General features: G+C 36.2%; 1 protein-coding gene across 4 annotated transcripts in view; it reads left to right on the top strand.

The window, feature by feature from the left end:
• The first annotated feature begins 1,763 nt into the window (after positions 1–1,763).
• Positions 1,764–16,831, top strand: part of LOC113504140 (DNA-binding protein D-ETS-3) — a 64,294-nt gene continuing 49,226 nt past the window's right edge. For 3 of the 4 annotated variants that reach the window (XM_026886299.1, XM_026886298.1, XM_026886301.1), the window contains exons 1-3: positions 8,713–8,950; positions 10,967–11,340; positions 16,502–16,585. In XM_026886299.1, coding sequence (XP_026742100.1) covers positions 8,946–8,950; positions 10,967–11,340; positions 16,502–16,585 — 463 coding nt within the window. In that variant the 5' untranslated portion in view covers positions 8,713–8,945. Of the gene's footprint in view, positions 2,187–8,712; positions 8,951–10,966; positions 11,341–16,501; positions 16,586–16,831 lie in introns of those variants that run through there. The other variant, XM_026886300.1, reaches the window with a different exon arrangement.

Here is a 16,831-nt window from a genome sequence, read left to right as displayed (position 1 = left end):
CACTTTAAGAGACAAATTCAGTTAAGTATCTGCTGATCATACAAATAAACTTGATAATGTTGAATGATTAGAGTATTATTGAGATTCCTAAAACATTAAATTGACGTACAAAATCTAGTGGAAAAAAGTTAAAAAATAAAATAATGGACGATACAAATCATTCACAACAATTCCAACATGGTATCTAATAACATAATATATTATTAACAACCATTATTAATTAAAGCATTATTTTACGACGTGACTTATGTTGACAGTAAAAATGGCATTATTTAATAAGGTGACGGTTTACTCGTGTTCCAATTTATCGGGATTTCCAGCCACAACCGGAGTCCCTAATCATGAGCTTGAGTCTTACGATGCCCGAATGCTGCTAAACCGTCACATCATAAAATCATGAATTATCGTCACGAAATTAACTAGGTACAAAATTGAAGGTAAAAAACACCCGTTTTTATGAAACAGAACAATTATTAAACCCAATTAAAATGAACAGTTACTTTATAAAGTCGTGCTAGAAACAGTGATGACCATTGAAGTAGATTGGTTCAAAAAACCAACAAATGCAACAAACGTATGTCTCAATCAGTGAAACATGTTCAGGGAAATAAATACTAGGAGTGGAGGCGTATCTTGAAAGAGGCTGGTCATGATGAAAAAAGGACCTCAGTGTTGGCTTCATTGATCTACGAAGCGCGAAGACTCCTGTTCCCAAGAACATTACGTTGGCACATAGAACGGATAAAGTGTTGTGTACCACAAGCTAGTATTAATGTGCAGGAACGAGGTAGAACTCGGTCCAAACTATCGGTGGTTATAATTCATTACTTCGGTGTTGTAATGGCGAAACTCGAACAGCATATCTTGGTTCAATTATTGTTCGTATAGAGTTAACGTATGCGCTTATTCGTAATTCCTTGATTCATGGTGGACTAGCTGTTCCCCGCGGGCTCGCTCGTTACAAATGGAAAATGATGAAATAGGAACATAAAATCGGGACAAAAACTATCCTATGTGTCATAAAGTATTAAGGTACCAAGTTTCGTCTAAACCCGTTGACTGGTTTTTGCGTGTTTGAGAAACAAACATCCATACATCCTTGCATCTATGGATGTAAGGATGTATGGATGCGTGTGCGGAAGCCATACCAATTTACCTTAAATTAACATAAATTCCTCCCGCTAATGTTTTTTGCTATCGGAAAGTCGCTTGGTGCCAAATGTCTATGTCAGTATAATAATATAATCAAGTTTTTAAGTGACAGTATTTACGAGAACACGACCGAAGGTTCAAACATGGTTAGTCTTAATAGTATTTTTGTTAATTCTAAGAAGCAACCCTACAATCAAAGGACTTTCTCCATTTGATTTCGATATTTCTTAATTTCTGTGTCATGCATGACAGACTATTTCATTTTCAAAAAAAAGACGACACTGAGAAAGCGATCGAGTGAGAAGGTCAAAAAAATCAATAGGTGAAAGATAGTGTTTTGATGTGAAAAACACCCCCAAAAAGGTTTTATTTAAGGTTGTAAATAATTATAATAGACGCCAATACGAACAATTCTATCCGATTCCTTTTAATTTATCAAAACATAAAAATAAAAATTGTAGACAATGATACTAAAAATGCGTCTCAAACATAAATTACATTTACTTTACGTACTTTCAGCTACATAAAAAGAGATATAAAGTCTAACTTCCAAGTGTATTTAGTTTCACCTTCAAAAGATACAGGGTGCAATGTCTATCTCGGTTAGTGCAAAGAGTCCTAAAAGTTGGTGCAGGATCGTGAGCGGAACGTTTCGCTCAGCCACCAGTGAGCCGGGCTCGACAGCCCGGGATAACCCGCGCAGGCGAGGCGTAGCCCCGCCCCGGGGCGTGGCCGGTACCTTCCGGCTGCCACCCCCGCAACCCTCCCTTCGTCTCCAACGACCGGACGAGGCACCTCGCTTTTATCCCGGTTTCCTGTCGGTGGACGCTCGCTTTGCTCCGGTCTATCGATTTGTTTATTTTTTTAACAAGACAAATAGGTCAGACGCGTCCCTTCCGAGTGTCGTGTCGTGTCCGTGTTGCGTCCGGCGCGTCGCCGGTGCCGTCGGTGTGTTCGCGATGGACTGTGTCCGGTGTAGGTGCGGCAACGTCTGCTCGGCGTCTTGCATCGGAGATGGAGGCCGTTGAATAAAGGTGAGTGGAGGAACAGGTCGCAGGCCTCAGGGGCCTACTGTACTGTATAGGGCAGTGAACGTCTTGCCATCGGAAACCTAATGGCCCATAACTTCTCCCAGTGTCGTATAAAATTATTGATCAATTTAATTTCCCAAAGAATAAAAACCAACATTCGACTTGTTGCCATCTACTTAAATAAATTCTGTTAAAATAAATTTCGAACCATGAAACAAAATTTCTAAAGCAGAAAGATAAAAAAAATCTGAAGTAAACACAGTTTCCGCGGGAACAATCCAAGCACACGCGAGCCAACTACAACTCATCTAGACGAAACCTTATTCACAGCCTATTAAGACAAATTCGAGATAGCTGGAAGACGTACATACATATAATGCACCGGTTAGACGTATTGTGCGATGTTTGTTGCATCAGTGACTCCAGGTCATCCCATTGTGATATCTTTGAGTTCTGATTATTCAGCTCTAGCCGACGAATAAATTGATCTATTAGGAGTCAGCTAGTGTCGTGGACTAGAGGTTAGCGGACGTTGTGTGCAATAAATCCAGGCAAGTGACATTTGATCATTTTGTGACCAGTTCGAATCTGCACTGCTCTTTTTAGAGGTATAGGACAGATAACGTTGGATTTTAAGCGGATAATTCGACGAATACATTATCCTCCATTTATAAGACAAAGAAGGATATTAATTTATCACCTCTAATAGTCATGTTAAAATTTCGTAAATTTTCTTTTGTCTGCCATAGAATCCGGTCACTACAAAATTCTTCAGATATATGAATAACGAGAAATGAAAATATTTTTAATTCCTTTGCTATGTTGTGTTCATAAGTGTTTCAGGATGAAATATCTATATGTAAGTAGATACTGCGAATAATAATATTTGTGTCAGCTGTGCTTATACTCGTAATTAATATATATTACAAAAATATATACGAAATAATTTATCTGCTAAATCAAATTGTTTTATCTTATCATAATCGGATTACGTTCATGTATCTGCTGCAGAACAATCGCTATGGTCTATAAATACGTGTCCGGTCAAGTGCTAGTTAAAGAGGTGCCAACGGCTCGCTAACTCGATTACTAACCTTACATACTGTGATATAACAATTGAAAGTAATTTTATTGTCTTACGTTGTTAGCGTTATTGTCAGCTGCAAGTGCTTAACGATCTATCGCGGACTTATCCTCGTGATTTTGTATTTCTTCCATTTTTTTTTTAGTTTTGGCTAGCAGGTTTGAGTTTATTTAAATATCTTTTCCAAGTCGCTAAAAGAGCTTTATTATCATAGCTTCTCAAAACTACTTACAATGTGAAATTGTGCTCATTTGCTAATATTTAGACACTGAAGTCCCAAATTTCAATGCGAACCCAACCAAAAAAATCAACTTTCAATTCCTACTAAAATAAAATTACAAAAACAAACAACATTATCAGAACATCAAGAAAATATAATTCCGCCAAACATGAGCGTTGTGCAACAAATAAGCTAAGCATGTTATTAGCATGCCAGTAACTGTGTTTCTGCTGGTAATGTGGCCAGTTTGGCACACTGGCATCGCTTGGAAGGAATGAATGCCAAACGAATGGCACGCGATCTGGACAGTCGCCGGCGGTAAACCGGTTTTTCAGGGGAGTTAACAAAAGTATTCAATTCCTTAAATCCAGTTGCTGCAAATTTTATTTTTTTCTTATTAAGTTTTGAAGTGATATAACTTCAAATGTATATAAACTTTGCTTAACCGTTGTAATGCACGGTTTCAGACATATTTATTTTTAGAAGAATATTTCTATAATCGATGAAATACTTTCAATTATTATGTGAAACTTATTTACAATCATGAAATACGCATAAACAAAAATATTCTACCCTCTATAAGTAAAGTCAAAATTATCACCTACATTACAAAATTTTCCTTGTATTCCATTAATTAATTTAATACTAATAAATAATTGACTAGAATAAGAACTAGTCACCTGCTAGTTTATCCATTTAAACAAAGTATACTTGCAACATGCTAAGATGCGTAGTAAATAAGTAAGTAATGAACATACATAAAACCCATCGCTTTATTCCTCACAGACTCTATTCGTAAACATGTAAAATCTTTGCTCAAATATCCGTCTTCAGTAGTCTTCAAAAAGATTCTAGAAATAGTCTGACAGGCGGCGTTTTTTATTCACGTGCATAAATACTACAATAAAGTTGTTGTACGAATTTTAATAACTTTGAAATGCGTTGCAAGGAAGACGATGTTTTTTTAAGAACATATGTTTTAAACTACTTTTTCATGAATTATTCGAAAAAAAATCCGATAAAGCGATATCTACTACTTTCAACACAATACACTGAATACCTGCTAAATACCAATATTTTTTGTAAATAAAATTCGAATTTCTAAGATTCGATAGCAATGACAAGCGTAGACCTAAAAGAAATACAGTTAATTCCGTCAGTTAGTTTATCAATCTACGCATACAAACCTTTTTCGAAGTTATGCGTCGCCTTCTCCTCTGACAGGGCTTAACTGAATACATGAAATGTTTGCCTGTCTGTCTTCTGCTACCTATTTTGCTAGATTATTAAGTTTTAGTTGCTGATGCTTAAATTGTAATGTCTTCATTTATCACAGATCAATCTATCATGATCGAAAAAACCGGTTTAAGCTCTTCATCTGCTTTTCCGAGCTCTTCGAGGCAAGCAAGTTTCAAATGTTTTGTTCCCTTACGGGGTATTTGGTTTAAGTAATATTTTTGTATAACGCATTAATATTTTGTTTTCTATAACAAACTTGAACAACACAAATGTAACGTGGCTGCAAAACGAAACACAAGTCTTAAATCAATGTTTCAGACTGAAACTAAAAATAGAAAAATCTAGACACATTCAAATATAAATCCTCAAAGTTTCACCTGAAAACAAGAACATTCAAAAACCCCATACGAAAAGATAACGCCATTCCGTTTTTATTTATAAAAGCAAATATATTCCTTGTAACATCAACATGCATTACCATAGTTGCATAAATCTAACGCGCTGTAGACACTCGGTGCTCGGGCCGACTGTACATGTATGTGCTCGTATAATATTCGCATAAATCAGATGGGGATTAATTATTGCTCTTGACTGTACTACGTGTACAGGGTGTAGAAGATTCGCTTCGAAATTTGTTATGCTAATATCTGTATAAGTTGATATCTATATGAGCTTATTAATTTATTGATGGTACGTGGACAAGTTAGGCAATGTAAAGATTTGTATTCACATTTCATGATTTTCATAAAGTAACTTGTAATAATTCAAATTATAGAGCATTTTTGGATTGTTATCTCTCAATCATAGTTACCCATTTTAGTGACTATTAAGAAAGATATAACAGGAAAAAAATAGTTAAAATCACAAGACCATAATCTTGCAACTATGTCGCGTATGTTTCAGCTGCAATCTTCTGTTACCATTAACACATATATAAGGCGACATTTATACAACTTTAAAAAAAATACACACACAAATTACGCAATTTTGTATCAATTATTGGTTTAATCAAAGTAACCGAGAACAAATCAATTTGTGAAATAACTATTCTTAAAGGAGGGATAAACAGAATTGCAAAAATCGTATGAAAGCGATCCAGCAATCCAAGAATAGAATAAAACCGTCGAAGCATTTCAACCTACTGACAACCTGACGTCTAAAGAACTATTCAGCGAAAATCAATACTAGTTCTAGTTCAAACTCAAATGATATATGTTATATACCTATATCTACATACATGCATAGATATATATATATATGTAGCCCGAGTATTGAACGAAGTTTGGGCCGATTTCTCGGTCGATTAGTTACGTGATAAGTAGCCGATCGTCGGCCTCAGCTAAGGGAGGAACGGTTCTTGTGTAGGTTCATTTCTTGCTTAGGAACAGTGGGGAATAGGGTATTCGATAAAAAGAAGTTTTGCCAGACAGATTTCGGAAGAATATTGGAAGCGATTTTTTTTGTTTTTTTCCTAAAAAAATATGAATGAGATACAGTGACTTTAAATCTCGACGTCACTTACCAGTAAGCTTTTTACTAGCAAGTGATGATACTAGCCGCCACTATTATACATTTCATCATCTTAAGTGCTTTTGATAAAAAAGAAAAAATACGTATTCAATATTTTTTGGAAATCTGTCTGATGAACTAACCAGACTACAAATTTCCCAATCTTGATTATGGTAGTTTCTAAACTTAACAAAATCTAAACCAAGAGTCACGCTGTTTAGTGGAAAGTGGACACAAAAAGACAAGTTAGAACGTCACGTAGAAAAGTTTATTCATATAGTACGTCATTTCATTAGTTTGTTTTGTTTTTATGATCAGTTATGATCCGCATATGACTTGCCGGAGGACTTGAAGTCTGTTTGTGATGGCTTAGTATGAATTTACTGGCTAGAGTGGTTTCGTTCAATTTTAAGTAGCAGATTACTTACTATATGCCTTTTAGCATACTAGACTTCTTGAAGCTAAAAACTCAAATTCATGGCACATAATTTTATTTTACGACCTTGAGTATCCGGGACGCTAATAATAATTTCAGAATATTTGTAGCAAAAAAGATTTACAGCATTTTCACCGTTGTCAAGCTCAGCAAAGACTTTTATTAAAAGAAAACTTGACATCAAGCAACAGCTCTCAATATCTATTTTATAAAGAGAGTAACTTCAGTGCTATATAGGTCAACTGACATTTGCCTGAATTAAGACCTGACCTGACCTTCTCACAATGCATGACCTGATACGATCTAACCATTGTTTGATGACCTGATTGGCAAGTGTCGCCTTATCATTTTGTCCATCTCACTTGTGAGTAAAAAGCGATTCAGTTTAAATACAAATGTATTTGATAATGATTAGTATTATATGTGTTCTTCATTTGTACGGTACCGATATGTTAGGTATGATAGGATAGAGGTAGATCCAAACGGCTACTAGCCGATTTTTAGTCACGGGCAGTAGATTTTACGGAAGAATACAGATGCGTCAGGTTTTGTTCATGTTTTTCGTTTAGTTTGTGGATAATCAGATTATTTTTTCGTCTTCATCTCATTTCTATATTTTCCTTTTTTCCTCTTAAATAAAAGGTATGTGTACGTAGTTAATTTGAGACTGTTGGATTGCCGAAAATTTAACAGCCGGTCGTCTTTATTTCAGCTATGTTTCCTAAAGCTTTTCTAAATTTTCGGTTCATAAAATATTTAAAAAATCTACTCCCGCACTAAGAAATTTAATCTTTGTGTCGCTTGAGGTTTCACAAACATTCCAATACTAATCAGATCAAGCATTCGTGGGCCACATAAATGCTTAGTAGTACGCGGGGATCGAACCCGCGACAGGTCGCGCTCAATGGGTTTGGCTTGACGACCTCAACCACTGCCCTATCCCTGCAGACGAGTCTTAGGCGGTTAAATGATTGTAAGATAATCAACAGGCAGTAGCGGATCTAAGACACTTAGTATCAATCTTAATCAAACGCAGCGAATGAACTCTTAAGAGTCCAGCCGGTAACAACGAGTCTCAAGAGCTGCTCTGATTTCCTTTTCAAACATTGAACATGACAAATTGTGACAACACAAAAATTACTTGAATCCGCGTTCCATAGTTATCGGAAACTACTATAGTGATGTAACAACACTTTCATACAAAAACCGGTAATTCTGGCCAGTAATATGCCAGAAATAATTTCTTCTTTCCAACGTTCAATTTTGAATTTGGATCAATTGTCTCTTGTGAAGGCCGTCACCTGTTTTTGTCCGACTAAGCGGATGACACTTTTACGGGATATAATAAGGTAATATATAGACTTCCTGCGACTAAGTGGCGCGCGCGCCGGTGCTCTCGCCCACATGCGCGCGTCACTTTTGTATGTTCATTTGACTGGATAAGGGGTTACGCAGAAAGGTAGGTTAGAACTATTCTGCTGCTAAAACAATATCTGTATACTGTCACTTTGTAAGAAACTAAAAAGCCAAGAAACAGCAAGATAGGTGTCCTTGAACGAATTCTCACTATTTTAATCCATATAATGTTTAAAATGCAAACTCAATATCCACAGTTATACAAAGTCCCCGCGTAACGTGTGACGCAAGATTATTTAGATTTTAACACAAATACCGTTACCTATAGAAATACCACAAAAACAATTAAACATATTAGAAAAGTAAAACGCGGTTTACACCGTAATTTCATGATGTCCGTGGTCAAATCGAGTGGTACATTTAAATTGATTGTAGGACATATTTCCTTCAAGCCGGATGCGTTCAATTGGTAGCAGTGGAGTGCGCTGGCGACGAACAGTTCGCGATCGGCCGTCCTCACACTATCATTGCGGTATCGATAAAAACCGGAATCGAGATATCGATGTGTTTAAAAATTTAATTAATAATTTGATGGAAAATATTAGACATCACTACACGATCGAATTTAAATTTGAAATCATTTAAAAAATGTGCGATAATATTTGAACTTTATTTATTAATTTATTTTACAATTTATTATTATTTGTTAAGTGTTAAAGATAATATACAAATAAAAATGCCTTATACTGAGAACATTCGTTTTGTGGGACAGTGAGGTTACTAACTAAGGACAGTGTTAGTCTAAGGACTGTTTCCCAACACGCGTGGTATCACTGTCATGTGATACCACTCACAACCATCACGACGGAGAAGGAAGGAAAAGATAAAAAGCGAACAAAGAGGAAGAGAATATCCGACATGAGGTGAGAAACAAACGAATAGAGAGAAGATATTGTAAAGTTCAGACTACACAATTACTGCTAATAGATCAAAAATATTACACATTATTTCATTGAGCAATAAAAATTACACCTACAATATCACAATACACATATACAATACAATCCACTATTTGTAATTTTGAACTTTGTGAAAAATGAAACTCGAACTATCAACGCAAGTTGATCGTATAGTGTCAATGAGATAGTAAAAACACAAACTAAAGCACTGACCCAAATGAAGAATCTTTAGAGTATACCTAAAGCCACTTACTACTTGGTCCAAACACTACACTTACACCAGTTCTCTTAATTTTGAAAATCATATTTTTTTTTGTGAAGCATCGTTTGCCTTTATAGTCCACTGCTAATTGCTGCCAAGTGCTGGCTACTTGGTCCTTTTAGCCCAGTGAAAACTCTCCAAAGGTTGGCGTCGATAATGCATCTAAATTACGTTTCATTTCCAATCTCTATCAGATTACTTAATTACCACTTAGAAAGACGAAGTATTCAGATTCTAACTATAATTATTTTGGATGAACTGAGTATTGCGTTAAAGGTCTTCCACCTTCTTAGATCCAACGAAAATATGCAGAATGACAGAGAACAAAAAATAATTTTTCATCAATCCAGCAACACGCATGTGTCAAACCTTCTCAAACAGCTGCGTAAAAGATCAAACATTTCTAATAAAATAAATGACGTGTTTAAGTCAAACACATTAGACCATATCTACATAATTCATTCTTACCTGAATTGCAGAGCACGCAAACATCTTCCATAATTACTAAATAATATGGAAAATATACAGTTAATAAACAGTTGACTGATCAAACTAAACTCCAATTGCAATAAATTAATGTCTTGTTATTATCCGCCCACCTAGTTAAGTAATAAGTATCTCATTACTGCGCTTGCTCACTTATACGTTGATATTATGCATGGTTGCTTGGTTTGCAAATACAGGTAAATGTAACTGTAGCAAGTGACTCTACGTAACTACTGAAAGTACTTAAGGACTGTGGGAAAGAGACGGCGCAATAAACTTGTAGCGGCGTCTCTCTCTTAACGGTAACAGTTGAGTAAGAGCTCAGGATATAAGTACAGGCATTAGTCATAAAACTTTCTCTTGCGATGCTTCAGCAGTCCGGGTAGCGTAGTATTTGTTACTAAGTAATCTTGCAGCAGTAGGTACTCATGGTTTCAAAGTTATTTATACTTTTTAGTTGTAGTACAAGGTTCTTCTTAAACATTGTGGCAATATCTTGAATTTAAGAAAATAAGTGGCAAGTCGACATTAGTAGGTTTGAATCGTTACTGAAAATAATAAATACACTACTAAGAGTATTAGTCGACTAAAAAAAAATGTTCTGTACCTAACTTATAAAATGAGCAAAATAAATCAGGTCATTTTATTTTAATTCAACATGAAACTCCGTAGATCTGTCAGTTTACGAATCGATGAATATTCAGGATATGTAAAAAATCGCGATGTCATGAGACATTATCAATGAAGTACTTACTGTTGTCAAGCAAAGATCACGTTGAGATCATAAATAAAAAACAAACTAGCGTAAATATACTAGGTCTGTGTTTAGAGTTCAATCTGTGACCTTGTTTCAGACAAGTCCATGACAATGTGCACTCATCAATCATTCAGTAATTATTTAATCTATGTCCGTATAAACATTTGCACTGATTAAATAATGACTGAATGCTAGTTCTTCCTGATGACTAATAACAGCCCACTGCGCTTGCTTGCCAGGACTTGATTGACTGATGATTGCGACTGCATAAATTTTTGTATATTTTGGAAACATGATCCTTATCCTCGTAGATGCCTTAAATTAATAAAATTTAATTTTCAAATCTTAGACATTTAAGAAGTAATTTTTATAAGTTTTGAAACAAAATTTCTAAGAGATACTTTTTAGCAATAAAGCAATTCGACTCTCTGTATAATCAAAAACAATTTTCTAATACTTGTCTCTTTGTCAACAGGGTCGATCTACGAAGTTTAAAGTGCGCATCAGCACTCAGAGCCGGACTCAAAGCTGCAATGTACGAAAGCAGCTGCTCCTACGCAGGAGCCTTAGAACTGAAGAGGAGTGCCTTGAAGGAAGAGCCCTGGCCAGCTACCGAGTGGCCTCCTTACCGCCTTCACCAGTCCACTTTCGAGCAGTTGAAGCAAAGTGTGGAAAAGGCCAAGGCTGCGCTACAAGACAGGTCAGGACTGCTGGGCACGGCGACTGCCTTCGGAGACTTCTATGGAGGACAGCTCGGACAAGATGCTACCGGATCCACCTTGGGTTTTGGACGGACAGCCAGGACTGATGACTCCATGCTCACGTCGATGGATAAGAGCAAGACTATCGGTGAGTACAATATTTTCTGAAGTTTTTAGCATAGATAGATAATGCTGTTACACTGTATATCCAAGCGATAGGTATCAGGTTGAGTGTCAGAGCACTATTTCAAACTGCAAGTCACTCGGCTGTAGTGTAACATATCGCCCTTCACCCCACCGCATTCGGTAACGTGCCTTGTATTCAACAAAAATAGACTGCAGTATATCACCGTGATAAAATTCTTCAACAGAACGTAAACTTTTACACCGAACATTTTACATTCATATCTGAATTTAAGGTCTATTGTCATATAATGCCTTAACCTCACGGCGATAACGCGAGCGGGAGACACGGTTGAATATCGATTGCCCTCCGCTCCAGCCTAAATTCGCCTCTAACATAACAAAACATGGTCACATTTCCAGTGTAAAGTAAACCCTTTTAGATTACTGTGATGTAGGTAGAAGAGGCTTGGTGGGGAGGCATCTTCAGATAACAATCAAGGGAGAGGGGCGTTCGGATTCATCCCTACGGTTGCTATAGAGACGCGAACGCCCCCTCCACGCCCAGAGATCATCGCGCTCACATAAATAGTGGCGAAAATAAATTTTTATTATACCACCGTTCATTATTGCGAAAGTTAGGCGACGTTTTTCCCAGCTAACGAGGGACGCTGATAATTCAGTTGCATTTCGTGCATAACTATTTGTTATGCGAATGTTTTTCAGTACCCAAAAAGGTTTTGGCTAACTAAGTTTGACTTTTGAAATAAAAATGGTTTTGGTTTTTTTACTGGTTCTGTTTTTTGAGTTGGTGTTATGAGATTCTTCTCTATCAATTATAACTTATAATGATGTATCACCGTCATGCTGAAAATCTACAAAACTTTATTTAACTGATAATAATAATAATCATTGTTAATTATTCGTCGTGAATGTTCATTTCACATGGGCAAAGTGATGACGATGATTTACAGATGATAAGTCGGTATCTATATACCAAATGAATGAACAAATAAGAGTAGTCCAGACATGTTCTTTTCATTATTCATCAATCATTTTAAATAGCCATTTCTGTACCATAAATACTTATATATCGCTATAGTACATTATTAGTATAACAGGAGTCTATGCAGGTAGTCAAAATAAACCACACACAACATGGGGCTGTCATCAAACAATTTAATACAAATTGACCCCTGCCCTCGTGCCAATGAAACGAACAAATATCACGCACCTATACCGAGTCAACCTGACATGACACGTGTAGGTATCAACACTAGTATACGTCGCAAACAAAAACACAAGCGCATAAGATCTCAAGCAAAAATACTTCCAACATTCAACGTTACTTGGTACGAGCATATTCCAATTGTTAGCGCACTCCTTTGTCCCAGAGGTCGCTACAAAAGCAGACTCACAAAGGAACTGCTCTCGAAAAAGACAATAAACTTTTTGCCATTAAAAAAGAGCACCGCAATTCATAAAAAAATGTAAATTCGAAGCGGGCGACCATTGTCTTGGCATTGCAGCGCAGAGGAGATCGGGCCTTTCCGCTTTCGTTAACTAGATGGAAATTCTCGTTCGGCGGTATTTTGAAAATGAATTTTTAATTTATTTAGGCGTTTTTGTTGTTTGGCATCGTCGGTCCAGAGTTCAGAGACGAAGAGTTCAGATAACTAAAACAATTGGTACAATGATGTTGTTCGATTTTTTTATTCAAAGAAACAGTGATTCTATCGGCAAAGGTTTATTTTCGTTATTCTTGGTTTTGCGTAAAGTCAGTTCCAGTAAGTGTGAATTAAAGTATTTATGACTCGTAGTTTGTTAAACCGGAACGTATGTTTCATAATAAAAACACGATACGATAATACAGCATAATGACCTCGTAACAAAACAACTCGTTAAAATCAAATTGCATAACAAACACACTACCTGATATACATCAAAACATTAACAGCCGTGGCTGCCAGCCAAAACCAAAAGCAACATAACGATCCAAATTAAAACGGTAAGTTACATTCACAAATAAACAAAATATTAACGAAACAAATACGTTTTTGATGAAATTTCACAATGAAGGCACAGTTGCCGTGTTAAACGGCTTGCACCGACATCTATTACGAGACAGCTTTGATAAACACACGCGCCGAGCCAAGAATACTAAGCGATGGCCGGAAAATTTACATAATATTCAAATAAGTGCAAAAATCCACGCTCCGACACCGCTTAATCTTAGTCATTAAGAGGAATGTATTAAAAGTAACCCCCCGATCGCTAAAGAGTTGTTAACACGAAAATGATTGCGGACCGCCCCGAATACAGTTGCTAGTATTTTACATGGCTATCGTATGCCAGGATCGGTACGGTACAAATGTCATCAATTATGAGGCCACACTTTAGATGGTATCGCGATAAAATATATATCAATAAATCATGCTCCAACTGGCCCGATACGAGTTTATTGATTTTTTTAATGTTTATAGCCAAAGGGCTAGGTTGTTGTTCCTCGATTTATATTCATTAATGGAGCGGGTGGGTGCCGCGGGGAACTAAGCCGGGAGTCCAGCCCTACCAGGTGATATGGCTAAACGAATGTAAAAACTCCTTTGTTTAAGAGTTTTATTGTTTGAGCTAGTATATTTTATAGTAAATATCTGGTCATTTGATAGCTTTTTCGGAAGCAAGTAGCCTTCGGAATACATTTTGAAATCATATTCAAATTTGTGGTTCGGACTAATTCGCTGTGTTAAATACTTATTTATTTCTGAGATTCCTTCTATTTTTTCGATCTTATTATTGACAGAATAACCTCAATATTTTTAAATGTTATTTATTTTTTTTCCGTCTCCCGTTTGTTTTAGAAAAGTATTACGAATAATCATATTTACTTGGTTACGACAGCTAAATAGAATGAACATTGATCTCATGTAAGCAACTTTTGCGTACGATGAGTAGAGTTATACAAGTAATCATATCAAAGCAATCCTTACATTGAATCAGTTCAACTCATTCTTACATTGAAAAAAGTAGTTCTTTTGTAATATGCTCTTATATAGTAGCGAATCAAAAATGGTTAAGGTCTAATTTATCATGGACAGATCTACACATGATACATGATAAAAATGCAACTTCGAGTTTCTAGTTCTAGTCCTCGTTTCTAATTCGACTTACATTTGACTGAGTATCTTATTTTTTATCTTTAGATGATGCTACCTCCCTTTCCCACCGTTAAGTACATGAGTTAACACATTGTTAATCAGTATCTACCGTAAACACTAAAGTGTTGTAGTGACTCATCAGTGGGGCGCCCTGCCGTCTGCGCGGCGATTATTATGCTTAATAGTCCCTCGGCCCCAAACTAATTAAAAGGGCAAACCCTTTTAATTAGTAAACCTTATTATATTATACTATCTGATTTACTGTTGCGATAGTGCAAACTGATTTTTGTGTGAATGGGTTGTGATATTGAATAATCGTTGTCTGAAAAGGTGGAACGTGAATTTTAAAGATACTACAAATAGCATCGAATCCATAAAAAATCTTAAAACACAACAAGACCTGAATATAGTATTGTTATATATTTTTTTTACGGTTGAATAACAAAGCTAAACACTTTTAAAATTAGTCTAAAATAATGGTCTGATATGAGAACGTGTCAAAGCGAGTAAACCAAAAGTTTGTAATTTCAAATTGGATAATCATTTTAAACGTCACTAAACCCTCTTGTCTCCAAACACTTAGAGCTAAGCCAATAAGCCAAACAGAATCCCATGGGGTGGCGCCGAGGACCAAACAAACAATTATTGCACAATCAATGGCCATTCGCGCGCGAATATTATAAATCAGCTATAATAGCACGCATTACGTAGAGTGACATCACTTTTAGTTTGCCGCTCGTCACAATAGATGGCGCGCGTCAGCCGCGCGCCTGCGCAACACATAAACACTTTAGGGGTCCTAAAAGCGCGGGTAATAGGATCGGGTAGATAGAGCGGGTAATAATACTGAGTGCATAACAGTGAAGATTTATTTTGGTATCAAAAGAGATGTTGATTAAAGGTTGTTTCTTAAACGTACTTGCAAAAGAAAAAAATACATTTTTTAAGTTATGAAATTTTGACAAACCCTGTTTGAAAAAAATATCTTTCTCAAATAATGCTGTTGTTTTGTGCCTATTGCGTTACCATTTTTTTGTGAACTTAATTAAAATTACTCAATTTCCTGTTATTTCTACTTAAATGACTTGATCTTCAAAACGGGCAGCTATGTCATAACATCCTCACGCGTCACATTCACGCTATTTTCTCGGCCCCGTCTATGTTGCTTACCATTTCATGGGAACCCTGGCCGAGACAATGCGAACTTAATTGCGCGACAGATACCAGTAATAATGATGCCACCCTATTTTTTTTTAGAATTTATGGATGTGCCGTGACCACGCGACCTCACCCCACGGTTATTTTCAACAAATAAATTGTTCAAAACATATTGTGTTTGGTGATTTGATACGTTTGACTTTAAGCGTGGGAGAGCTGTGATTTTTGTCTATTTTATGTTTTTATTATCTATCTGTTCCCTTCCTATAATCGCAGCTACACGAAATGTGCGATGGCGATGTTTTTACCATTTTAGTGTGTGACATTGTAGGTAATCAAAATTAATTATCTGGAGAGAAACTTTGAGCAAACTTATAATAAAGTATTTTTTCGTGTTTCTTTGCCCAATAATTCGCTAAATATCACGTTAAATTGTATTATTACTTAGCATTCATCAGCAAGTTTTCACTCTCTGCGTCATTTACCATATTTTTCTTTACGTTACTAACATGACAGTGTGATAACAGTTCTTTGTCGTCCCTTCACTGAACGTCTTTGAGTATCTAAAATGAAGAGCTTAAAGAAATACCTACTTTTGTCTTTAAGACTCTGCATACTTTAAAGACGAACTGATTCAAATTGGTTTTTGTATAATCAGATCACAATGTAGGATAATCGACTAAAACTTTTGGATAATTCTTGTTAATCACGCCCAAGTCCTCCTTCCAAAAAGTCCAGTCCAGTCTAGTTCTAGTTCCAAAGTTCCAGACTACCCAAAAGATATCTTTCCTCATGAACAAAAGTCCTCACGTAGTTTCCATTTCCCCCCTTTATTGTTTGGTAATTGTGATGTAATTTTGGACGCAACAGGTTCTGACAAGCTGTCCGGTGGGATCGGTAAAGGCTACTCCACGCCGACCCTGTCTGACACTCTACGGGCAACGAAATGTTCAGGTATGTGTCTAGCGCTTTGAGAGTTTCACTAAGGACAACAGCATATCGAACAATTGTTCATTTGAAGAATACTTTAGCTGCCGATAACTTCGATTGCAAATCGTAATCGCTTGTTTCGTGGGCACGTTACCGTATAGATTTTGTAAAAGAATATATCTGAGGAATTTAGTAAACATATAACATTTTCTAGCATCTAAAGACGAAGTATTGAATTTGGAATTAAGTCTTAAATTTTTAACCAGAACA

Source organism: Trichoplusia ni, chromosome 21 (genome assembly GCF_003590095.1).
Source record: "Trichoplusia ni isolate ovarian cell line Hi5 chromosome 21, tn1, whole genome shotgun sequence".
Lineage (NCBI taxonomy): Eukaryota > Metazoa > Arthropoda > Insecta > Lepidoptera > Noctuidae > Trichoplusia > Trichoplusia ni.
This window is presented reverse-complemented; position numbering and strand designations above follow the sequence as displayed.